The sequence below is a fragment of the Pseudophryne corroboree genome, chromosome 1 (genome assembly GCF_028390025.1).
Source record: "Pseudophryne corroboree isolate aPseCor3 chromosome 1, aPseCor3.hap2, whole genome shotgun sequence".
Lineage (NCBI taxonomy): Eukaryota > Metazoa > Chordata > Amphibia > Anura > Myobatrachidae > Pseudophryne > Pseudophryne corroboree.
The window spans coordinates 699043981-699069374 of record NC_086444.1 but is presented as its reverse complement, the minus strand read 5'-3'; the positions used below and the strand labels follow the sequence as shown (position 1 = coordinate 699069374).

General features: G+C 47.7%; 1 protein-coding gene across 3 annotated transcripts in view; it reads left to right on the top strand.

Moving 5' to 3' along the window:
* LOC134907861 (scaffold attachment factor B2-like) overlaps positions 1-25394 on the top strand; it is a 216071-nt gene that overhangs the window by 143034 nt on the left and 47643 nt on the right. For 2 of the 3 annotated variants that reach the window (XM_063914823.1, XM_063914825.1), the window contains exons 12-15: positions 9039-9175; positions 9374-9664; positions 17127-17258; positions 17362-17401. In XM_063914823.1, coding sequence (XP_063770893.1) covers positions 9039-9175; positions 9374-9664; positions 17127-17258; positions 17362-17401 — 600 coding nt within the window. The remainder of the gene's footprint in view (positions 1-9038; positions 9176-9373; positions 9665-17126; positions 17259-17361; positions 17402-25394) is intronic. The other variant, XM_063914824.1, reaches the window with a different exon arrangement.

Genomic DNA, 25394 nt, shown 5'->3' with positions numbered 1-25394 from the left:
AAAATTATGTGGAGGCGGAGCAAATGCCTGTGAATGTGATGTCACCCCCTGCGGGGTCGACACCTGTGTGGTTGGACTTATGGAAGGAATTGCGTGAAAGTGTCAACTCCTTGCAATAAAGGTTTGACGACATAGGACAGCCGGCTACACAACTTGTGCCTGTTCCAGCGTCTCAAATGTCATCAGGGGCTTTAAAACGCCCGCTACCTCAGGTGACAGATACAGACGTCGACACGGATACCGACTCCAGTGTCGACGATGATGAGACTAGTGTTCCCTCCAGTAGGTCCACCCGTTACATGATTGAGGCAATGAAAAATGTTTTACACATTTCTGATAATACCCCAGGTACCACAAAAAAAGGGTATTATGTTTGGTGAGAAAAAACTACCTGTAGTTTTTCCTGCATCTGAGGAATTGACATGAGGTGTGTGAGGAAGCGTGGACTTCCCCCGATAAGAAATTGATAATTTCTAAGCAGCGTACCCTTTTCCGCCAGAGGATAGGTCACGTTGGGTAATACCCCCTAGGGTAGAAAAAGCGGTTACACGCTTATTAAAAAAGGTGGCACTACCGTCTTCGGATACGGCCGCACTGAAGGACCTGCTGATAGAAAGCAGAAAACTACCCTTAAAGCTATATATACACACACACACACACACGGGCATTATATTGAGACCTGCTATTGCCTCGGCATGGATGTGCAGTGCAGCAGCTGCGTGGTCAGATTCCCTGTCTGCTAATATTTATACTATAGATAGGGACAATATTTTGCTGAAAATAGAGCATATAAAAGATGCTGTCTTATACATGCGTGATGCACAGAGTAATATTTGCCGACTGGCATCACAAATAAGCGCTATGTCCATTGCCGCCAGGCGGGGGTTATGGACTGGGCAATGGTCGGGCGATGCCCATGCAAAACGGCACATGGAAGTTTGCCCTATAAGGGGGTGGAACTGTTTGGGGATGGTCTTTCAGACCTCTTTTCCACAGCTACGGCTGGGAAATCAAAACTTTTGCCACAAGCTACCCCACAGCAAAAGAAAGCACTGTATTATCAGGTACAGTCCCTCTGGCCCCAGAAAAGTAGAGGGCTAGAGGCTCATCTTTTCTACCATGAGGAAAAGTAGAGGGAAACAGCTGCACCACACAGCTAGTTCCCAGGAGCAGAAGTCCTCCCCTGCGTCCGGTAAGTCCACAGCATGACGCCGGGGCTGCTCAGGCGGACCCGGGTACGGTGGGGGCCCGTCTCAGAAATTTCAGCGCACAGTGGGCTCTCACAGGTGGATCCCTGGGTTCTTCAAACAGTATCTCAGGGGTACAGACTGGAATTCGAGACGTCTTCCCCCCCCCGCCGTTTCCTAAAATCTGCCTTACCGGCAACTCCCTCTGTTGGTGGCTATCCAAAAACTGTATTCACAGCAAGTTATTATCAAGGTACCCCTCCTTCAACAGGAAAAGGGTTACTATTCCACAATGTTTGTGGTACCGAAACCGGCCGGTTCGGTGAGACCCATCTTAAATTTAAAATCCTTGAACACAAATAACAAAAGATTCAAGTTCAAGATGGAATCGCTCAGGGCGATAATTGCGAACCTGGACGAGGGGGATTACAGGGTCTCTCGGGACATCAAGGATGCTTACCTGCATGTCCCCATTTACCCTCCTCACCAGGAGTACCTCAGGGTTGTGGTACAGGACTGTCACTATCAGTTCCAGACGCTGCCGTTGGATTCTCCACGGCACCGAGGGTCGTTACCAGGGTAATGACCGAAATGATGATACTCCTTCGCAAGAAGGGAGTTTTAATTATCCCGTACTTGGACGATCTCCTGATAAAGGCGAGGTCCAAGGAACAGTTGGTAATGGGGGTAGCACTTTCTCGTGAAGTGCTACAACAGCACGGCTGGATTCTCAATATTCCAAAGTCACAGCTGGTCCTGACGACACGTCTTCTGTTCCTGGGAATGATTCTGGACACAGACCAGAAAAGAGTGTTTCTTCCAGTGGAAAAAGCCGAGGAATTGTCATCTCTAGTCAGAGACATCCTAAAACCGGGACAGGTGTCGATACATCAATGCACACGAGTCCTGGGAAAAATGGTAGCTTCATACGAAGCAATTCCATTCGGAAGGTTCCACGCAAGGACTTTCCAGTGGGACCTGTTGGACAAATGATCCGGGTCCCATCTCCAGATGCAACAGCGGATAACCCTGTCTGCAAGAACAAGGGTGTCGCTGCTGTGGTGGCTGCAGAGGGCTCATCTACTAGAGGGCCGCAGATTCGGAATTCAGGACTGGGTCCTGGTGACCACGGATGCCAGCCTTCGGGGCTGGGGTGCAGTCACACAGGGAAGAAATTTCCAAGGACAGGAAATTTCTCTTCACATAAATATCCTGGAGCTAAGGGCCATTTACAATGCCCTAAGCCAAGCCAGGCCCCTGCTTCAGAACCGGCCGGTACTGATCCAATCAGACAACATCACGGCGGTCGCCCATGTAAACAGACAGGGCGGCACAAGAAGCAGGAGGGCAATGGCAGTAGCCACAAGGATTCTCCGATGGGCAGAGAATCTTGTGTTAGCACTGACAGCAGTGTTCATTCCGGGAGTGGACAACTGGGAAGCAGACTTCCTCAGCAGGCACGACCTCCACCCGGGAGAATGGGGACTTCCTCCAGAAGTCTTCCAATTGCTGGTAAACCGTTGGTAAAGACCACAGGTGGACATGATGGCGTCCCGCCTCAAAGCTAAAACGATATTGCGCCAGGTCAAGGGACCCTTAGGCGCTCGCTGTGGACGCTATAGTGACACCGTGGGTGTACCAGTCGGTTTATGTGTTTCCTCCTCTGCCTCTCATGCCCAAGGTACTGAGAATAATAAAAAGGCGAGGAGTGAAAACTATACTCGTGGTTCCAGATTGGCCAAGAAGAGCTTTGTACCCGGAACTTCAAGAGATGCTTGCAGAGGACCCTTGGCCTCTGCGGCTCAGACAAGACCTGCTGCAGCAGGGACCCTGTCTGTTCCAAGACTTACCGCTGCTACGTTTGACGGCATGGCGGTTTGAACACCGGATCCTAAAGGAAAAGGGCATTCCGGAGGAAGCCATCCCTACCCTGATCAAAGCCAGGAAGGATGTCACCCCAAAACATTATCACCGCATTTGGCGGAAGTATGTTGCTTGGTGTGAGGCCAAGAAGGCCCCAACGGAGGAATTTCACCTGGGTCGATTCCTGCATTTCCTGCAAGCAGGGGTGTCGTTGGGCCTCAAATTGGGGTCCATTAAGGTCCAGATCTCGGCCCTGTCGATTTTCTTCCAGAAAGAACTGGCTTCACTGCCTGAAGTTCCTTGACAAAAGTCTGGAGTTCTGCATATTCAGCCTCCTTTTGTGCCCCAGTGGCACCTTGGGATCTCAATGTGGTTCTGGAGTTCCTGAAATCACATTGGTTTGAGCCACTTAAGATGGATAGGGCAGAGTTGAGGACTCGTCCTCAGTTTCTCCCGAAGGTGGTATCAGCTTTTCACTTGAACCAACCTATTGTGGTGCCTGCGGCTACTAGGGATTTGGAGGATTCCAAGTTACTGGACGTAGTCAGGGCCCTGAAACTTTGTTTCTAGGATGGCTAGAGTCGGGAAAACTGACTCGCTGTTTATTCTCTATGAACCCAACAAGCTGGGTGCTCCTGCTTCTAAGCAGACTATCGTGCGCTGGATTTGTAGCACTATTCAGCTGGCGCATTCTGCGGTGGGACTACCGCAGCCTAAATCTGTTAAGGCCCATTCCACAAGGAAGGTGGGCTCATCTTGGGCAGCTGCCCGAGGGGTCTCGGCTTTACAACTTTGCCGAGCTGCTACTTGGTCAGGGGCAAACACGTTTGCTAAATTTTATAAATTTGATACCCTGGCTGAGGAGGACCTGGAGTTCTCTCATTCGGTGCTGCAGAGTCATCCGCACTCTCCCGCCCGTTTTGGGAGCTTTGGTATAATCCCCATGGTCCTTACGGAGTCCCCAGCATCCACTAGGACGTCAGAGAAAATAAGAATTTACTCACCGGTAATTCTATTTCTCGTAGTCCGTAGTGGATGCTGGGCGCCCATCCCAAGTGCGGATTGTCTGCAATACTTGTAAATAGTTATTGTTACACAAATCGGGTTGTTGTGCGAGCCATCTATTCAGAGGCTCCACTGTTATACTGTTAACCGGGGTTCCTATCACGAGTTATATGGTGTGATTGGTGTGGCTGGTATGAGTCTTACCCGGGATTCAAAATCCTTCCTTATTGTGTCAGCTCTTCCGGGCACAGTGTCCTAACTGAGGCTTGGAGGAGGGTCATAGGGGGAGGAGCCAGTGCACACCAGATAGTCCTAAATCTTTCTTTAGAGTGCCCAGTCTCCTGCGGAGCCCGTCTATTCCCCCTTGTCCTTACGGAGTCCCCAGCATCCACTACGGACTACGAGAAATAGAATTACCGGTGAGTAAATTCTTATTTTTGAACACTCCCAAGACTACAACACCGGATTCGCCATATACTGCTTTGTTTGGTAGAAAGCAGCGTTCATCGGTCACTTTTTCCAGGAAACTGGATGATCCGCTAACGGAGGCTTGGAAACACCCGGACAAGTGGTTCCAGATGCCTAAAAGTTTTCTAATGGTGTGTACACATTGTGAGATTTTCTTACGATTTTGACTATATAGTCAAAATCGTAAGAAAAGTTAGTGCAGATTGCAAGATGAAAGTCGCCCTGCGATCCCGATTCAATGCCGATGAACGGTCAGCATCGCAAACCTAGATAGATTGTGCAGGCAGGTCAATTTGGACTCATAGAAGAGATGGTCAAAATGGACACTTAGCCAAAATCGCACCTTCAGGATTTATCCATTTTTAGGTATGACTGATAAATGGGAGATGTTACATCGAGTGGACTCCCCTCTATCCAGGTTCCCCTGCATTACCTGTTCTGGGAGCAACTTCTTTGAAAGACCTGTCTGACCGGAAGCTGGACACCATTTTGAAGTTAATCTGTTCGGTCGCATCTACACCTTCAAGAGTTCAACTGACTCAAGAGACGCGACTTTCGCTTCTTTGGTGGCTCCAACTGCACAATCTCACTGCGATACACTGTTTTGGTGTATTGGACTGGATGCTTCTAACGACTGATGCTAGCCTCAGGGGATGGGGCGCGGTTGAGTTGGACTTCCATCTTCAGGGCCATTGGTCTCCACAGGAATCACTGTAGCCAATAAATGTGTTGGAACTGAGAGCGATCTACAATGCGCTGGTAAAAGCTGCCCAAGTTTTTCGATCCAAGGCGCTAAAGGTTCAATTGGACAACGCTACTGCTGTAGCATACGTAAACAAGCAGGGAGAAACTCGCAGTCACCAATCGATGCGAGAGGTGACCCACATTCTCCAGTGGGCCGAAAGAAACGCTGTAGTCCTCTCAGCAGTATTCATTCCAGGAGTAGACAGTTGGAAAGCAGACTACCTCAGCTTTCAGGATCTACATCCGGGATAATGGGCACTTCACCCAGAGGTGTTCGATGTTCTGACACAGCGCTGGGGGTGTCCGGAGGTAGATCTCATGGCATCCTGTCATCAGCTTCCTTGATACATCTCCAGAACACGGTATCATTAGGCGGAAGCTGTAGATGCTCTGGTCGTTACTTAGCCTTACGACCTAGTATACGTGTTTCCTCCATTTCCTCTTGTCTCATTCTCAAGAAAATGTAACGCAGGTCAATCACATTGATCTTGGTAGCACCAGATTTGCCTCTGAGAGCTTGGTTTTCAGACCTTGACCTTCTGCTAGCGGACGTTCCTTGGCCTCTACCTCTGCGAACGGATCTACTCCAACAAGGGCCCTTTGTGTATCCAGATTTACCACGACTACGTTTAATGGGATGGCTCTTGAGGCAGACATCCTAAAATGCAAAGGGATTCCGGAATGTGTGATTCCCACGATGTTGCGTTCACGAAAACCTGTTACGGCAGTCCATTACCATTGCATCTGGCATTCTTATATCTTTGTGTGACCGAAAAGGGTTTCAATCAGGTTATTTTCGTCTCTCACGGTACTTGCTCTTTCTTCAGGCAGGTTAAGATTCCGGACTTCGTCTAGGATCCCTGAAAGTTCAGGTATGTGCCTTATCTATTTTGGGGCGTCCCCGCAGTCTTGAAGTTGTGCCAGTGTCCCCTAGTGGCTAACAGGAAAAGGAGTATTTTGGTACTTCTTTTTCGGAAGCCATAGGGGACACTGGCCGCCCGCCCATCACTGTTCTCTTGCCTTCATTGTTGTTCGGTTCTGTTTATGTGCTCTCTTCCCTCGTATAGTTCTGTTCTCTTGTTCCCGTCTCCTCTCTGCTAATTCATAACTGAGGGATGATGGGGGATAGAGGGGGAGGAGCCTGTTTTACTTCTTGGATTATTTAAAATGCCAGCTCCTTGAAACAACTATCTTCACCCCACGATCTTGAAGTTGTGCCAGTGTCCCCTATGGCTTCCGGAAAAGGGATTTATTGATAAGTACCAAAAATCCTCCTTTTTATGGAGTGAGCAGCCCTAGGAGTCCAACAGGATGTTGGCAGTGCTGCTCCACCCACCCGCAGCTTCTTTGTCCGGGCCCCACAGCGCACACACAGGAGCTGCAGCCAGACAGAGAGGGACAATAAGGCGGCTCCCTGCAGGGAGCTGCATGATCACATCACAACTGTCGCCACCGGTTGGGCTGGCAGTTGGGAACTAGGTTGTGTCCACACCCCCACTAGACCAACAGAGCAGTTAGGCAACATGGCATTACTATGTATGTGCCCATTTGCCGTGGGGTATATGCTAGAATGAAGAGGTTGTTTTTTTTTTTTTTTTCTCCGCTCCTTACCGGAGATGCTGGGCAGCCATTTTGGACAGTGCCTGCCTCAGCTTGTCTCAGGAGAGAGAGTAGAATGCTCCTGGTGTCTTCACATAAGTCATCTTTGCTGCAGAGGATTACTGAACCTGCTTAATCAGGGCGCCCTTCTCCTGGTCCAGTCACCAGATGTCCTCAAGGAAAACATCTGCCTCATGGTAGACCTTCTCCAGTCTTACAGCTGGATCATCAATTGGAGGAAATCCTCCTTGACTCCATCTCGGGGGATGTCGAACATAATTTTTATGTCTTCATTGTCAAGTGTCAATACCTGTATACGTCCTGGTTCTTCAGTTGCCACCGTCAACGTGGCGGAGTATGCCCAGTTTCACTCCTGTCCTCACCAGAAAGACTCCTGGTGGAACAAATCTGGTCTGCAGCTCAAGTCACAAATTATCCACACTCGAGAGAGGTCCGTCGCCCCCTCTTGTGGTAGTTACTTCAGTCCCACCTGGACATGGGCTACCCCTTTCAGATCCAGGACTGGGTCCTGTTCACCACTGGCTCAAGTATGCAAGGGTGGATGGGTGGTGTCTGGTTAACAAACTTTTCGGGGTCGGTGGACAGCTTCTGATCACTATTCTGGAGTTCAGAGTGGTTTAGTTAGCATTAAATCCATAGACACATTAATGTGTTTCTGACAATGAATAGGATTTACAGTGCTGTGTGGCTACACCAATAGATTGCTTAGAAATAAAGCACACATCTTTCAGTGTGTATGCCCCATAGCGATCGCCAGTTCTAGAGGCACAATCTAGTTAGATCGCTCACTTCACCGCCGTGTAAGTGAGCATTCCCCCCCCTTCCTCGCTCAGCACACATTGTGCTGAGAGGGAGGAGAGGTGTGCTGAGCGGTCTCTGCTAGATCGCTCAGCACACATCGGTACGTGTGTACACCCTTTAAATGTCTAAAAATTATTCAGCTGAATTCAATGAATCACTGTAGCGTCCTTCATTTAGCTGACTGATTTATCCCCTAAAAATGTAAACCTTTTTTCATGTAATTAAAGTGTTATAACATTTAAAGACAGACCTTAGTGACTTCTACACTTTCAGTGTGGCACCTAGATTTTAGAATTGTTTCACTGTCCAAAACGGCTGCTTCAAGTCTGCAGCTGGACGTGATAGGGTGGACTTGCATGCCATAATGGATTTTCGAATAAGGTTGAGTCACGTTGCCACATCGAAGATATAGTGGTTTCTTCTTACAAAAGGTATCGGTTTGATTCAATGACTCCTCTGTAGCTGTGGTTTGGGCCCTTCGGATAGTACGGCTGACGTATGGCTCACAGACACCTTGTTTGTGCTCTGATGTCCACAGGTGGGGTTGGCAAGCTTCCAAGTAGACAATGATGGAATACAGCAGTCGTGCGCCAGGCTTGCTTCGTTAAGTAAATCTGTTCCGGACTCTGTCGCTGCTCATTTGAACAGGTTGGTGAGGACAACCTGTGTGGCTCGGCAGATTAGCTTTGCAGGGTGGCGACCTGGTCCTCAGCGCACAATTTAAATTTTTTTTTTTTTTTTTACTTTTTACCAATATTTGATATCTTTACATCTAGAGATGCTAGTTTCAGTCGAAGAGTTATACGCAGCATAAGGAACAGTTTTGAAACAACTCCAGTGTCCCCCCATGTATGGAAGAGTAAAACTGGGCTTTTGTACTAAACACACAAATCTTTCTCTGATTCTATGGGGAACACTGGGCTCTCTTCCTAACTGTGTGTGGCACTTGTACTTTCTCCTCTGTCCTGTCCTGTCCTGTCCTTTAGGCTTAGTGAAAAGGGGGTGTGGTATAGAGAGGCAGGAGTCTGCTGCTATACGTTAACCTTTTGGTGCAGACTCCTCCAGCCTCATCTATACCCCAGTGTTCCCCATGGAATTGGAAAAGGATTTCTCTGGCAAGTACAAAAATCCTGTTTTCTATTGGTCTGCTTTTTGAACTGCTTAATCTAAACACTAGAGGGATGCCAATGAAGACATTATGTCAAAGTGACATGAACCAAATTTATGGCTACTTCCTTATTGTGATCAACTATTTCTGCATTCAGAGCTTGTTAACTAGATTTTTAAATCCCCAGGCTGCATTGAGTGTGTTGCAGTTTAAAACATATTTTTTTTTTTTTTTACTTTTAGAGTTCCAAGAGTCAGGACCGAAAATCTGAGAGTAAAGATAAGAAAGAGATACTATCTTTTGATAAAATTAAAGAACAAAGGGAGCGTGAGCGGCAAAGGCAGAGGGAAAGAGAGATAAGAGAAATGGAGAGACAAAGGTATGTTTTCAGTGCTAGTTGTTTGTTTTGTTTTTTGCCGTTGCTAGGGCATGTACAAAAATAAAGGTGGTATCCTTAATTTTTTTATTTAACTTACATTATGTATAATTTTTATTTCTTACAAAACACATGCATGCTCAAATGTAGTGAATGGAAAATTGGCCCTCATGTTGATTTTATATTCATATTGTGCAACAGGGAGCGAGATCGAAGAGTACGCGAGAGAGTCCTAATGGTCCGTGAAAAAGAAGAACGAGAGCGGCTACGAAGAGAACGCATGAGACTTGAATTTGAAAGGGAGCGGCTTGAGAGGGAACGGATGGAGCGTGAGAGACTGGAAAGAGAACGAATGCGCGTAGAGGATGAAAGGCGGAGAGAGCAGGAGCGTATCCAGAGAGAACGTGATGAGCTGCGCCGCCAGCAAGAGCGTTTGCGATATGAACTGGATCGCCGGCCAGGAGTGCGAAGGCCATATGATGTGGATGGAAGGTAACTTTCATTTGCATGGAAGCTCAGTTGCTTAAATATTTCCCAATTGCATGTTAAGAATGCTTAATGTTGTAGTATTCCTTTATGGCTTGTGACTAAAGTATTGTTTGGTCTTTTTTCTTGTGGGTAACATTGGAGTATAGGAGTGGGGCTGAGATGCTTGGCATCAGTACTAACTACCAGGTCTGTCACCCTTTGAAGAGTCTCCAGGGTGACCTGGCAGTCACTACAGACTTGTATCTGGGTCCAGTAGTTACCATATCGCCAGCAAGGTGGCTACAGGAGATGCAGTAGTAAGGTAGACGTTTGTTTTAGTTGCGCTCCTTATACTGGGGAGTACAGGGCGATAGCCCGCATTGTGGCAGCTCACATTGAGTTAGCGGAGTAGCACAGTGGGCCATATTAAGTAAGGTATGTTCTCAATCAGTGCGCCCGTAGGGGAGGTCTTAATACCTGTTAATCGCATCCTACACAGCATGCTTTGTTCACACAGCCTACCAAAATCTCCATTATTTTCTCTGAACTGCTTGTTGTAGAGATGGTGTCTGCTCTGTGATGGTAAACAGTGCTAAAGTTTATTGGCTTTCTACCACTCTTGATTATATATAGATTGATGGCTATCTATAGTGATAATCATGTCACTCTATTAAAACATTGATTTTGAGTGGTAGATTTCATGACTGTGTATACTTTTGGTTCTCTTGTTTAACTTAATCCTTTATATTGTGTATATTATTTCCTCACAGAAAGATAAGTTTGTCATATTGTGTTTTATTACTGATAAATGTAGGCCTTTCCTATTTTGCAACACTGCAAAACACTACCTTAGTTGTATGGCAGTGGGGGTTGGTTGCCTGTGGAGTTTAGATGTCCATTAATGTGGTGGTGGGCTTGTTTACCAAAGGTGTAGCCATGCAACACTGTGGCTGCGGTGAGCTGGTTTGCCTAGGGGTACCCCCTTTGGTTGGGGGGGGGGGGAGTTGGTTCCTATCCACAGGCTTGTTTTGTCTGCTGTTCTACATGCGACAGTGTTTTTCAGGGGACAAGAATGCTTTTGGATGCTTTAGACATATCAAAATTTAGTAAAGTGTGTATTGGCTCACAGTTGCATGATGGTGAATATTCTAAAAATAAGGATTGTACAAAACACTGAAGTTAATGGGCAACAATAGTTTGATAAGCTCACAAGGGTACATTCAGACAATGCCATGGTGGTGGCATGCAGCAAACATTAAAATGGAAGTAAAATTCTGATGGCTGAGTGGAAGTCTGACTATTCTGTTGCATTTAAATGCATTGGGGCAGCCTTGAAAATAATAACCTATTAGATTTTTGCATCTCGATCAAGTTCTCCATCGTTGAGAAAAAAAAATGGCCAAGGATCTGGGCATTGCAGTGTGGCTGAATTTTAAGATTGCTAGCTGATCAACATTTTTACAGTACTTTAAAAGGTTTCAGTATGAATGATTGGTGGCTGGGATGCCAGCCGTCAGTATACTGGCAGTGGCATCCCCGCTTCCAGTTTTCTCTAACGTCCTAGTGGATGCTGGGGACTTCGTAAGGACCATGGGGAATAGACGGGCTCCGCAGGAGACATGGGCACTTTAAGAAAGAATTTGGATTCTGGTGTACTCTGGCTCCTCCCTCTATGTCCCTCCTCCAGTTTGAATCTGTGCCCGGACGAGCTGGGTGCTGTTTAGTGAGCTCTCCTGCTATAAGAAAGTATTTTGTTAGGTTTTTTATTTTCAGGGAGCTCTGCTGGCAACAGACTCCCTGCATTGTGGGACTGAGGGGAGAGAAGCAGCCCTACTCTCTGCAGATAGGTCCTGCTTCTTAGGCTACTGGACACCATTAGCTCCAGAGGGATCGTACACAGGATCTCACCCTTTGTTGTCCGATCCCGGAGCCACGCCGCCGTCCCCCTCGCAGAGCCGGAAGACAGAAGCCGGGTGAAAGAAGCAAGAAGACTTCGAAATCGTCGGCAGAAGACTCCAGTCTTCACTGAGGTAGCGCACAGCACTGCAGCTGTGCGCCATTGCTCCCACACTACACCCACATACTCCGGTCACTGTAGGGTGCAGGGCGCAGGAGGGGCGCCCTGGGCAGCAATTAGGACCTCTTGGCAAAAGTTGGACATATATGCAGTTGGGCACTGTATATATGTATGAGCCCCCGCCATCATAATGTACATAAACGCGGGACAGAAGCCCGCCGCTGAGGGGGCGGGGCTTCTTCCTCAGCACTCACCAGCGCCATTTTTTCTCCACAGCTCCGTTGAGAGGAAGCTCCCCAGGCTCTCCCCTGCAGATTCACGGTAGAAGAGGGTAAAAAGAGAGGGGGGGCACATAAATTAGGCGCAAAAACATAATATACAGCAGCTACTGGGTTAACACTAAGTTACTGTGCGATTCCTGGGACATATAGCGCTGGGGTGTGTGCTGGCATACTCTCTCTCTCTCTCTCTCTCTCTCTCTCTCTCTCTCTCTCTCTCTCTCTCTCTCTCTCTCTCTCTCTCTCCAAAGGGCCTTGTGGGGGAACTGTCTTCAAAAAGAGCATCCCCTGTGTGTGTGGTGTCATTACGCTTGTGTCGACATGTTTGACGAGGAAGGCTATGTGGAAGCAGAGCGGGGGCAAATGAATGTGGTATCTCCGCCGTCGGCGCCGACACCTGATTGGATGGATATGTGGAAGGTTTTAAATGATAATGTTAATTCCTTGCATAAAAGGTTGGATAAAGCTGAAACCTTAGGACAGTCGGTGTCTCAGCCCATGTCTGATCCTATGTCGCAGAGGCCGTCGGGGTCTCAGAAGTGCCTACTATCCCAAATTGTTGACACAGATACCAACATGGATTCTGACTCCAGTGTCGATTACGATGATGCAAAGTTACAGCCTAAATTGGCTAAATCCATCCGTTATATGATTATAGCAATGAAGGAGGTGTTGCACATCACAGAGGAAACCCCAGTCCCTGACAAGAGGGTTCATATGTATGGGGAAAAAAGGCAGGTGGTGACCTTTCCCCCTTCACATGAGCTAAATGAGTTATGTGAAAAGGCTTGGGAATCTCAAGATAAAAAAACTGCAGATTTCCAAAAGGATGCTTATGGCGTATCCTTTCCCGCCAACGGACAGGTTACGCTGGGAATCCTCCCCTAGGGTGGACAAAGCTTTAACACGCTTATCCAAGAGGGTAGCCCTGCCGTCACAGGATACGGCCACCCTAAAAGATGCTGCGGATAGAAAGCAAGAGGGTACCCTGAAGTCCATTTATACACATTCAGGTACCTTACTAAGGCCAGCAATTGCGTCGGCCTGGGTGTGTAGTGCTGTAGCAGCTTATCTGAAGAACTTGATACCATAGACAAGGATACTATATTAATGACCCTGGGGCATATAAAAGACGCTGTCCTATATATGAGAGATGCTCAAAGAGACATTAGCCTACTGGGCTCTAGAATAAATGCAATGTCTATTTTCTGCCAGAAGGGTCCTGTGGACTCGGCAATGGACAGGTGATGCCGACTCAAAAAGGCACATGGAGGTTTTACCTTACAAGGGTGAGGAATTGTTTGGGGAGGGTCTCTCGGACCTGGTCTCCACAGCTACTGCTAGAAAGTCAAATTTTTTGCCATATGTTCCCTCACAACCTAAGAAAGCACCGTATTACCAAATGCAGTCCTTTCGATCACAAAAAGGCAAAGTCCGAGGTGCGTCCTTTCTTGCCAGAGGCGCCCCAGAGGAAGGAAGCTGCACAACACAGCTAGTTCCCAGGAACAGATGTCCTCCCCGGCTTCCACCAAAATCTACCGCATGACGCTGGGGCTCCACAGGCGGAGCTAGGCCCGGTGGGGGCGCGTCTCCGAAATTTCAGCCACAAGTGGATTCACTCCCAGGTGGATCCCTGGGCGATAGAGATTGTGTCTCAGGGATACAAGCTGGAATTCGAAGAGATGCCCCCTCACCGATACCTCAAATCGGCCCTGCCAGCTTCCCCCTTAGAGAGGGAAATAGTGTTAGCTGCAATTCACAAATTGTATCTTCAGCAGGTGGTGGTCAAGGTTCCCCTCCTTCAACAAGGAAAGGGTTATTATTCGACCATGTTTGTGGTACCGAAACCGGACGGTTCGGTCAGACCCATATTGAATTTAAAATCCCTGAACATATACCTGAAAAGGTTCAAGTTCAAGATGGAATCGCTCAGAGCGGTCATCGCAAGCCTGGAAGGGGGGGATTTTATGGTGTCTCTGGACATAAAGGATGCATACCTTCATGTCCCCATTTATCCACCTCATCAGGCGTACCTCGGATTTGTGGTACAGGATTGTCATTACCAATTTCAGACTTTGCCGTTTTGTCTCTCCACGGCACCGAGAATATTTACCAAGGTAATGGCGGAAATGATGGTGCTCCTGCGGAAGCAAGGGGTCACAATTATCCCATACTTGGACGATCTCCTCATAAAGGCGAGGTCCAGAGAGCAGTTGCTGATCAGCGTAGCACGCTCTCGGGAAGTGTTACAACAGCACGGCTGGATTCTAAATATTCCAAAGTCGCAGTTGATTCCTACGACTCGTCTGCCTTTCCTGGGCATGATTCTGGACACAGACCAGAAGAGGGTTTATCTCCCGATGGAGAAGGCTCAGGAGCTCATGACACTGGTCAGAGACCTATTAAAACCAAAACAGGTGTCGGTGCATCACTGCACGCGAGTCCTGGGAAAGATGGTGGTATCATACGAGGCCATTCCCTTCGGCAGGTTCCATGCGAGGACCTTTCAATGGGATCTGTTGGACAAGTGGTCCGGATCACATCTTCAGATGCATCGGTGGATCACCCTATCCCCCAGGGCCAGGGTGTCTCTCCTGTGGTGGCTGCAGAGTGCTCACCTTCTCGAAGGTCGCAGATTCGACATTCAGGACTGGGTTCTGGTGACCACGGATGCAAGCCTCCGAGGGTGGGGGGCAGTCACACAGGGAAGAAATTTCCAAGGGCTGTGGTCAAGTCAGGAGACTTGCCTTCACATCAACATCCTGGAACTAAGGGCCATATACAACGCCCTACGTCAAGCGGAGTCCCTGCTTCGCGACCAACCGGTTCTGATTCAGTCAGACAACATCACCGCAGTGGCTCATGTAAACCGCCAAGGCGGCACACGGAGCAGGGTGGCGATGGTAGAAGCCACCAGAATTCTTCGCTGGGCGGAGAATCACTTAAGCGCACTGTCAGCAGTGTTCATTCTGGGAGTGGACAACTGGGAAGCAGACTTCCTCAGCAGGCACGACCTCCACCCGGGAGAGTGGGGACTTCATCAAGAAGTCTTCACGCAGATTGCAAGTTGGTGGGAACTGCCACAGGTGGACATGATGGCATCCCGCCTCAACAAAAAGCTACAGAGATATTGCGCCAGGTCAAAGGACCCTCAGGCGATAGCTGTGGACGCACTGGTGACACCGTGGGTGTTCCAGTCAGTCTATGTATTTCCTCCTCTTCCTCTCGTACCCAAGGTGCTGAGAATCATAAGAAAAGGAGGAGTGAGAACAATACTCATTGTTCCGGATTGGCCAAGAAGGACTTGGTATCCAGATCTGCAAGAAATGCTCACAGAGGACCTGTGGCCTCTGCCTCTAAGACAGGACTTGTTGCAACAGGGGCTGCGTTTGACGGCATGGCGGTTGAACGCCGGATCCTAGCAGAAAAAGGCATTCCGGATGAAGTTATTCCTACGCTGATAAAGGCTAGGAAGGATGTGACAGCTCAACATTATCACCGTATATGGCGAAAATATGTGGCTTGGTGTGAGGCCAGGAATGCCCCTACGGAGGAATTCCAGCTGTGCCGTTTCCTTCACTTCCTACAGGCGGGAGTGACTTTGGGCCTTTAAATTGGGTTCCATTAAGGTTCAGATTTCGGCCTTATCCATTTTCTTTCAAAAAGAACTGGCTTCTCTGCCTGAAGTTCAGATGTTTGTAAAGGGAGTGCTGTATATTCAGCCCCCTTTTGTGCCTCCAGTGGCACCTTGGGATCTAAACGTGGTGTTGAGTTTCCTGAAATCACACTGGTTTGAACCACTCAAAACGGTGGAATTGAAATATCTCACGTGGAAGGTGGTCATGCTATTAGCCTTGGCTTCGGCTAGGCGTGTGTCAGAATTGGCGGCTTTGTCACATAAAAGCCCTTATCTGGTTTTCCATGCGGATAGAGCAGAATTGCGGACCCGCCCACAATTTCTGCCGAAAGTGGTTTCATCCTTTCATATAAACCAACCTATCGTGGTGCCTGTGGCTACTACTGACTTGGAGGATTCCAAGTCACTGGATGTGGTCAGGGCTTTGAAGGTTTATGTAGCCAGAACGGCTAAGGTCAGGAAAACAGAATCTTTGTTTATCCAGTATGCTTCCAACAAGCTTGGGGCGCCTGCTTCAAAGCAAACTATTGCTCGCTGGATCTGTAACACGATTCAGCACGCTCATTCTGCGTCAGGGTTGCCGCTGCCTAAATCAGTTAAGGCCCATTCCACAAGGACGGTGGGCTCTTCTTGGGCGGCTGCCCGAGGGGTCTCTTCATTACAGCTTTGCCGAGTGGCTACTTGGTCACCTTTGCAAAGTTCTACAAGTTTGATACCCTGGCTGAGGAGGACCTTGTGTTTGCTCAATCGGTGCTGCAGAGTCATCCGCACTCTCCCGCCCGTTTGGGAGCTTTTGTATAATCCCCATGGTCCTTACGGAGTCCCCAGCATCCACTAGGACGTTAGAGAAAATAAGATTTTACTTACCGGTAAATTTATTTCTCGTAGTCCGGCAACAGGGCGAGCGCTAGAAATCCCCTTGTGGGCATGTTGGCTTGCTGCGCTCGCCACAGGTTATATTCTCCCTCTGTGGGTGTCATGGGCACCCACAGAGGGAGAATAGCCTGTGGTGCTGGCAGTCTGGCAGCGGATTTTCACTGCTGGTCGGGATTCCGGCTTTGTGACCGCCGGGATACCGACTAGCAGTATTCTAACCACTTCCCATTTTAAATGCCATGTGTTTTCAAGTGTCATTTGCAAATATTTGCATCTTTGCCTTCATTATGGGGTCTCTGGTATCATGCTCACTTTAGAAGTTGAGAATCTTAGCCATAAGCAAAGTTTTGTCCTATCCAGGGGAATAATTTTCATGTACTCCACAAAATCTGAACATATTGTATTACTGCTGCATTACAGATGCCATGAGAATTTTTATTTTTTAATGTGTTTTTTTTTAGACTAATTTTACTTTTTAGCTTAGCATATTATATTGTATATGTTGAACTTGTGTGTATTTATTTTATATATATATATATATATATATATAAAAAATATATATATATATATATATATATATATATATATATATATATATATATATATATATATATATATATATATATATATATATAAATATATATATAAAAAATTTAATTAAATTTTTTTTTTTTATAGAAGAGATGATGCTTATTGGCCAGAGTCGAAGAGAATGGCTATGGATGACCGCTATCGTGAATTTGGAAGACCAGACAGATTTCAAGATTTTGATAATCGGGATCGTGGTCGATACGTGGATAATAACTTCAGGCAAGTCAAAAAAAATAAAAGTATTTTTAAGCATTCACTTGAAGAAAAATCCAATATGTGGTGCATTTTTAAATAAATTGTAACTTAAATCTTTTTCTTCTAGAAGAGATGAATCAAGGTCTGGCTTGGGAGGCAGGGATGTGGTGAGTAACATTATGAAATCTACTAATTATGGTTCCATTTATTTGAAAAACAAAAGTTGGTATTTAACTTTCTCTAACGTCCTAAGTGGATGCTGGGGACTCCGTAAGGACCATGGGGAATAGCGGCTCCGCAGGAGACTAGGCACATCTAAAGAAAGCTTTAGGACTATCTGGTGTGCACTGGCTCCTCCCCCTATGACCCTCCTCCAAGCCTCAGTTAGATCTGTGCCCGAACGAGAAGGGTGCACACTAGGGGCTCTCCTGAGCTTCTTAGTGAAAGTTTTAGATTAGGTTTTTTATTTTCAGTGAGACCTGCTGGCAACAGGCTCACTGCATCGAGGGACTAAGGGGAGAAGAAGCGAACTCACCTGTGTGCAGAGTGGATTGGGCTTCTTAGGCTACTGGACATTAGCTCCAGAGGGACGATCACAGGCCCAGCTTGGATGGGTCCCAGAGCCGCGCCGCCGGCCCCCTTACAGAGCCAGAAGGCAGAAGAGGTCCGGAAAATCGGCGGCAGAAGACGTCCTGTCTTCAACAAGGTAGCGCACAGCACTGCAGCTGTGCGCCATTGCTCTCAGCACACTTCGGTCACTGAGGGTGCAGGGCGCTGGGGGGGGGGGCGCCCTGAGACGCAATAAAAACACCTTGGATGGCAAAAAAAATGCATCACACATAGCTCCTGGGCTATATGGATGCATTTAACCCCTGCCAGAATCCATAAAAAAGCAGGAGAAAAGTCAGCGAAAACGGGGCGGAGCCTATCCTCAGCACACTGGCGCCATTTTCCCTCACAGCTCTGTTGGAGGGAAGCTCCCTGTCTCTCCCCTGCAGTCACTACACTACAGAAAGGGTTAAAAAAAGAGAGGGGGGCACTAATTAGGCGCAGTATTAACTATACAGCAGCTATAAGGGGAGAAACACTTATATAAGGTTATCCCTGTGTATGTATATATATATATATATATATATATATATATATATATATATATATATATATATATATATATATATATATATATATATATATAGCGCTCTGTTGTGTGCTGGCAAACTCTCCCTCTGTTTCCCCAAAGGGCTAGTGGCGTCCTGTCCTCTATCAGAGCATTCCCTGTGTGTGTGCTGTATGTCGGTACTTTTGTGTCGACATGTATGAGGAGAAAAATGATGTGGAGACGGAGCAGATTGCCTGTAATAGTGATGTCACCCCCTAGGGGGTCGACACCTGAGTGGATGAACTGTTGGAAGGAATTACGTGACAGTGTCAGCTCTGTATAAAAGACAGTGGTTGACATGAGACAGCCGGCTACTCAGCTTGTGCCTGTCCAGACGTCTCATAGGCCGTCAGGGGCTCTAAAGCGCCCGTTACCTCAGATGGCAGATATAGACGCCGACACGGATACTGACTCCAGTGTCGACGGTGAAGAGACAAATGTGACTTCCAGTAGGGCCACACGTTACATGATTGAGGCAATGAAAAATGTTTTACACATTTCTGATAATACGAGTACCACCAAAAAGGGGTATTATGTTCGGTGAGGAAAAACTACCTGTAGTTTTCCTGAATCTGAGAAATTAAATGAGGTGTGTGATGATGCGTGGGTTTCCCCCGATAACAACGGATAATTTCTAAAATGTTATTGGCATTATATCCTTTCCCGCCAGAGGTTAGGGTGCGTTGGGAAACACCCCCTAGGGGGGGATAAAGCGCTCACACGCCTGTAAGGGCTCTACCTTCGCCTGAGATGGCTGCCCTTAAGGATCCTACTGATAGAAAGCAGGAGGGTATCCTAAAAGGTATTTACACACATACTGGTGTTATACTGCGACGAGCAATCGCCTCAGCCTGGATGTGCAGTGCTGGGTTGGCGTGGTCGGATTCCCTGACTGAAAATATTGATACCTTAGATAGGGACAGTATATTTTTGCCTATAGAGCATTTAAAAGATGCATTTTTATATATGCGTGATGCACAGCGGAATATTTGCCGACTGGCATCAAGTCTAAGCGCGTTGTCCATTTCTACCAGTAGAGGGTTATGGACACGTCAGTGGTCAGGTGATGCGTATTCCAAACGGCATTTGGAAGTATTGCTTTATTAAGGGAGGAGTTATTTGGGGTCGGTCTTTCAGACCTGGTGGCCACGGCAACAGCTGGGAATTCCACGTTTGTACCCCAGGTCGCCTCTCAACATGAGAAGACGCCGTATTATCAGGCGCAGTCTTTTCGTGGACAAGCGGGCAAAAGGTTCCTCATTTCTGCCCCGTGACAGAGGGAGAGGAAAAAGGCTGCAGAAATCAGCCAGTTCCCAGGAACAGAAACCCTCTCCCGCCTCTGCCAAGCCCTCAGTATACGCTGGGGCTTTACAAGCAGAATCAGGCACGGTGGGGGGCCCGTCTCAATGAATTTCAGCGCGCAGTGGGCTCACTCGCAAGTAGACCCCTGGATCCTTCAGGTGATATCTCAGGGGTACAAATTAGAATTCGAGACGTCTCCCCCTCGCCGTTTCCTAAAGTCGGCTTTACCGATGTCTCCTTCTGACAGGGAGACAGTTTTGGAAGCCATTCACAAGCTGTATTCCCAGCAGGTGATAATCAAGATACCCCTCCTGCAACAGGGAACGGGGTATTATTCCACACTGTTGTGGTACCGAAGCCGGACGGCTCGGTGAGACCGATTCTAAATCTAAAATCTTTGAACACTTACGTACAGAGGTTCAAATTCAAGATTGAGTCACTCAGAGCAGTGATTGCGAACCTGGAAGAAGGGGACTACATGATGTCTCGGGACATCAAGGATGCTTACCTTCATGTCAAAATTTACCCTTCTCACCAAGGGTACCTCAGGTTTATGGTACAGAACTGTCACTATCAGTTCAGACGCTGCCGTATGGATGGTACACGGCACCCCGGGTCTTTACCAAGGTAATGGCCGAAATGATGATATTCCTTCGAAGGAAGGGAATTTTAGTTATCCCTTACTTGGACAATTCCCTGATAAGGGTAAGATCCAGGGAACAGTTGGAGGTCGGTGTAGCACTATCTCAGGTAGTGTTGCGGCAGCACGATTGGATTCTCAATATTCCAAAATCGCACCTGGTTCCGACGACGTGTCTTCTGTTCCTAGGGATGATCCTGGACACAGTCCAGAAAAAGGTGTTTCTCCCGGAGGAGAAAGCCAGGGAGTTATCCGAGCTAGTCAGGAACCTCCTAAAACCGAGCCAAGTCTCAGTGCATCAATGCACAAGGGTTCTGGGTAAAATGGTGGCTTCCTACGAAGCAATCCCATTCGGCAGATTCCACGCAAGAACTTTCCAGTGGGACCTGCTGGACAAATGGTCCGGATCGCATCTTCAGATGCATCAGCGGATAACCCTGTCACCAAGGACAAGGGTGTCCCTCCTGTGGTGGTTACAGAGTGCTCATCTTCTGGAGGGCCGCAGATTAGGCATTCAGGACTGGGTCCTGGTGACCACGGATGCCAGCCTGCGAGGCTGGGGAGCAGTCACACAGGGAAGGAATATCCAGGGCTTATGGTCAAGCCTGGAGACATCACTTCACATAAATATCCTGAAGCTAAGGGACATTTACAATGCTCTAAGCTTAGCAAGACCTCTGCTTCAAGGTCAGCCGGTGTTGATCCAGTCGGACAACATCACGGCAGTCACCCACGTAAACAGACAGGGTGGCAGAAGCTGCAAGGATTCTTCGCTGGGCGGAAAATCATGTGATAGCACTGTCAGCAGTATTCATTCCGGGAGTGGACAACTGGGAAGCAGACTTCCTCAGCACGACCTCCACCCGGGAGAGTGGGGACTTCACCCAGAAGTCTTCCACATGATTAAAAACTCGACAGGTATTGCGCCAGGTCCGGGGACCCTCAGGCAATAAGCTGTAGACGCTCTGGTAACACCGTGGGTGTACCAGTCAGGGTATGTGTTCCCTCCTCTGCCTCTCATACCCAAGGTACTGAGATTGATAAGATGGAGAGGAGTAAGCACTATATTCGTGGTTCCGGATTGGCCAAGACGGACTTGGTAACCGGAACTTCAAGAGATGCTCACGGAGGATCCGTGGCCTCTACCTCTAAGAAGGGACCTGCTCCAGCAAGGACCCTGTCTGTTCCAAGACTTACCGCGGCTGCGTTTGACGGCATGCCGGTTGAACGCCGGATCCTGAAGGAAAAAAGGCATTCCAGATGAAGTCATCCCTATCCTGATCAAAGCCAGGAAGGATGTAACCGCAAAAACATTATCACCGCAATTGGCGAAAATATGTTGCGTGGTGCGAGGCCAGTAAGGCCCGACGGAGGAAATTCAACTGGGTCGATTCCTACATTTCCTGCAAACAGGAGTGTCTATGGGCCTGAAATTGGGGTCCATTAAGGTTCAAATTTCGGCCTTGTCAATTTTCTTCCAAAAAGAACTAGCTTCAGTCCCTGAAGTTCAGACGTTTGTAAAAGGGGTACTGCATTTACAGCCTCCTTTTGTGCCTCCAGTGGCACTTTGGGATCTCAATGTAGTTTTGGGTTCCAAAAGTCACATTGGTTTGAACCACTTAAATCTGTGGAGTTAAAATATCTCACATGGAAAGTGGTCATGCTGTTGGCCCTGGCCTGGGCCAGGCGCGTGTCAGAATTGGCGGCTTTATCCTGAAAAAGCCCTTTTCTCTATCGTCCTAGTGGATGCTGGGGTTCCTGAAAGGACCATGGGGAATAGTGGCTCCGCAGGAGACAGGGCACAAAAAGTAAAGCTTTAGGATCAGGTGGTGTGCACTGGCTCCTCCCCCTATGACCCTCCTCCAAGCCTCAGTTAGATTTTTGTGCCCGGCCGAGAAGGGTGCAATCTAGGTGGCTCTCCTAAAGAGCTGCTTAGAAAAGTTTAGATAAAAAAGATGCTATAAGGGAAAACACTTATATAAGGTTGTCCCTATATAATTATAGCGTTTTTGGTGTGTGCTGGCAAACTCTCCCTCTGTCTCTCCAAAGGGCTAGTAGGTCCTGTCCTCTATCAGAGCATTCCCTGTGTGTGTGCTGTGTGTCGGTACGTGTGTGTCGACATGTATGAGGACGATGTTGGTGAGGAGCTGGAGCAATTGCCTGTAATGGTGATGTCACTCTCTAGGGAGTCGACACCGGAATGGATGGCTTATTTAGGGAATTACGTGATAATGTCAACACGCGGTACAGACACAGACAGGGACACTGAATCCAGTGTCGACGGTGAATAAACAAACGTATTCCTTATTAGGGCCACACGTTAAGGGCAATGAAGGAGGTGTTACATATTTCTGATACTACAAGTACCACAAAAGAGGGTATTATGTGGGATGTGAAAAAAACTACCGTAGTTTTTCCTGAATCAGATAAATTAAATGAAGTGTGTGATGATGCGTGGGTTCCCCCCGATAGAAAATAATAGGATTTTGGTACTTACCAGGTAAATCCTTTTCTTTGAATCCATAGGGGGCACTGGAGTACTCTTGGGATATGGACGGGCGGAGCCGAACAAAGGCACTGAATATTCAAATTTAGGACCCTCCCACCCCTCCATATCCCCGAGTACCTCAGTGTACTGTCTCAGTGTTTTTTACTGAGCGAACAGGAACGATATAGAGAGGTTGACAATGGAGAATACCTATAACATAACGGACAACAACAATGTTGACCCATAACCTTACTGTCAACTAAACAGTTGACACCATAACCGATAGAACTTTATAATTTGAACCAATCGGTGAAAATGTGTTACCATAAGCTCCTCTGAGCTTAATATCAATCAAGTAAAACTTGTTACCCTAAGCTCCCTTGAGCTTAAAACAACCCAGGTAAAACTGCTCTGGGTGGGCGTCCAGTGCCCCCTATGGATTCAAAGAAAAGGATTTACCTGGTAAGTACCAAAATCCTATTTCTCTATCGTCCTAAGTGGATGCTGGGGTTCCTGAAAGGACCATGGGGAATAGCGGCTCCGCAGGAGACAGGGCACAAAAAAGTAAAGCTTTTACCAGATCAGGTGGTGTGCACTGGCTCCTCCCCCTATGACCCTTCTCCAGACTCCAGTTAGATTTTGTGCCCGAACGAGAAGGGTGCAATCTAGGTGGCTCTCCTAAAGAGCTGCTTAGAGAAAGTTTAGCTTAGGTTTTTTACTTTACAGTGAGTCCTGCTGGCAACAGGATCACTGCAACGAGGGACTTAGGGGAGAAGTAGTGAACTCACCTGCGTGCAGAGTGGATTTGCTGCTTGGCTACTGGACACTAGCTCCAGAGGGACGATCACAGGTACAGCCTGGATGGTCACCGGAGCCGCGCCGCCGGCCCCCTTGCAGACGCTGAAGAGAGAAGAGGTCCAAAATCGGCGGCTGAAGACTCCTGAGTCTTCATAAAGGTAGCGCACAGCACTGCAGCTGTGCGCCATTTTCCTCTCAGCACACTTCACACAACAGTCACTGAGGGTGCAGAGCGCTGGGGGGGGCGCTCTGAGAGGCAAATAAAAACCTTATTAGAGGCAAAAAATACCTCACATATAGCCCACAGAGGCTATATGGAGATATTTAACCCCTGCCTAACTTCAAAAATAGCGGGAGACGAGCCCGCCGAAAAAGGGGCGGGGCCTATCTCCTCAGCACACAGCGCCATTTTCTCTCACAGAAAAGCTGGAGAGAAGGCTCCCAGGCTCTCCCCTGCACTGCACTACAGAAACAGGGTTAAAACAGAGAGGGGGGGCACTGATTTTGGCGATATTGTATATATATAAAAGATGCTATAAGGGAGAAACACTTATATAAGGTTGTCCCTATATAATTATAGCGTTTTTGGTGTGTGCTGGCAGACTCTCCCTCTGTCTCCCCAAAGGGCTAGTGGGTCCTGTCCTCTGTCAGAGCATTCCCGGTGTGTGTGCTGTGTGTCGGTACGTGTGTGTCGACATGTATGAGGACGATGTTGGTGAGGAGGCGGAGAAATTGCCTGTAATGGTGATGTCACTCTCTAGGGAGTCGACACCGGAATGGATGGCTTATTTAGAGAATTACGTGAGAATGTCAACACGCTGCAAGGTCGGTTGACGACATGAGACGGCCGACAATCTATTAGGACCGGTCCAGGCGTCTCAGAAACACCGTCAGGGGTTTTAAAAACGCCCATTTACCTCAGTCGGTCGACACAGACACAGACACGGACACTGAATACAGTGTCGACGGTGAATAAACAAACGTATTTCTCATTAGGGCCACACGTTAAGGGCAATGAAGGAGGTGTTACGTGTTTCTGATACTACAAGTACCACAAGAAAGGGTATTATGTGGGAGTGAAAAAACTACCTGTAGTTTTTCCTGAATCAGATAAAATAAAATGAAGTGTGTGATGATGCGTAGGGTTACCCCGATAGCAAATATTGGCGTTATACCCTTTCCCGCCAGAAATTAGGGTACGTTGGGAAACACCCCTTAGGGTGATAAGGCGCTCACACGCTTATCAAGTGGCGTTACCGTCTCCAGATACGGCCGCCCTCAAGGAGCCAGCTGATAGGAAGCTGGAAAAATATCCTAAAAAGTATATACACACATACGGTGGTTATACTGCGACCAGCGATCGCCATCAGCCTGGAGATGCAGTGCTGGGTTGGCTTGGTCGGATTCCCTGACTGAAAATATTTTATTCATGTAGAGCATTTAATAGGATGCATTCTATATATATGTATGTGAGATGCACAGAGGGATATTTGCTCTCTGGCATCAAGATAAGTGCGTTGTCCATATCTCCCAGAAGATGTCAGGGACACGACAGTGGTCAGGTGATACAGATCCCATACGGCAGATGGAAGTATTGCTGTATAAAGGGAAGGAGTTATTTGGGGGTCGGTCCATCGGACCTGGGGACCACAGCAACAGCTGGGAAATCCAACCTTTTTTACCCCAAGTTACATCTCAGCTAAAAAAGACACCGTCTTTTCAGCCTCAATCTTTCCTTTCCCATGAGGGCATGCAGGCAAAAGGCCAGTCATA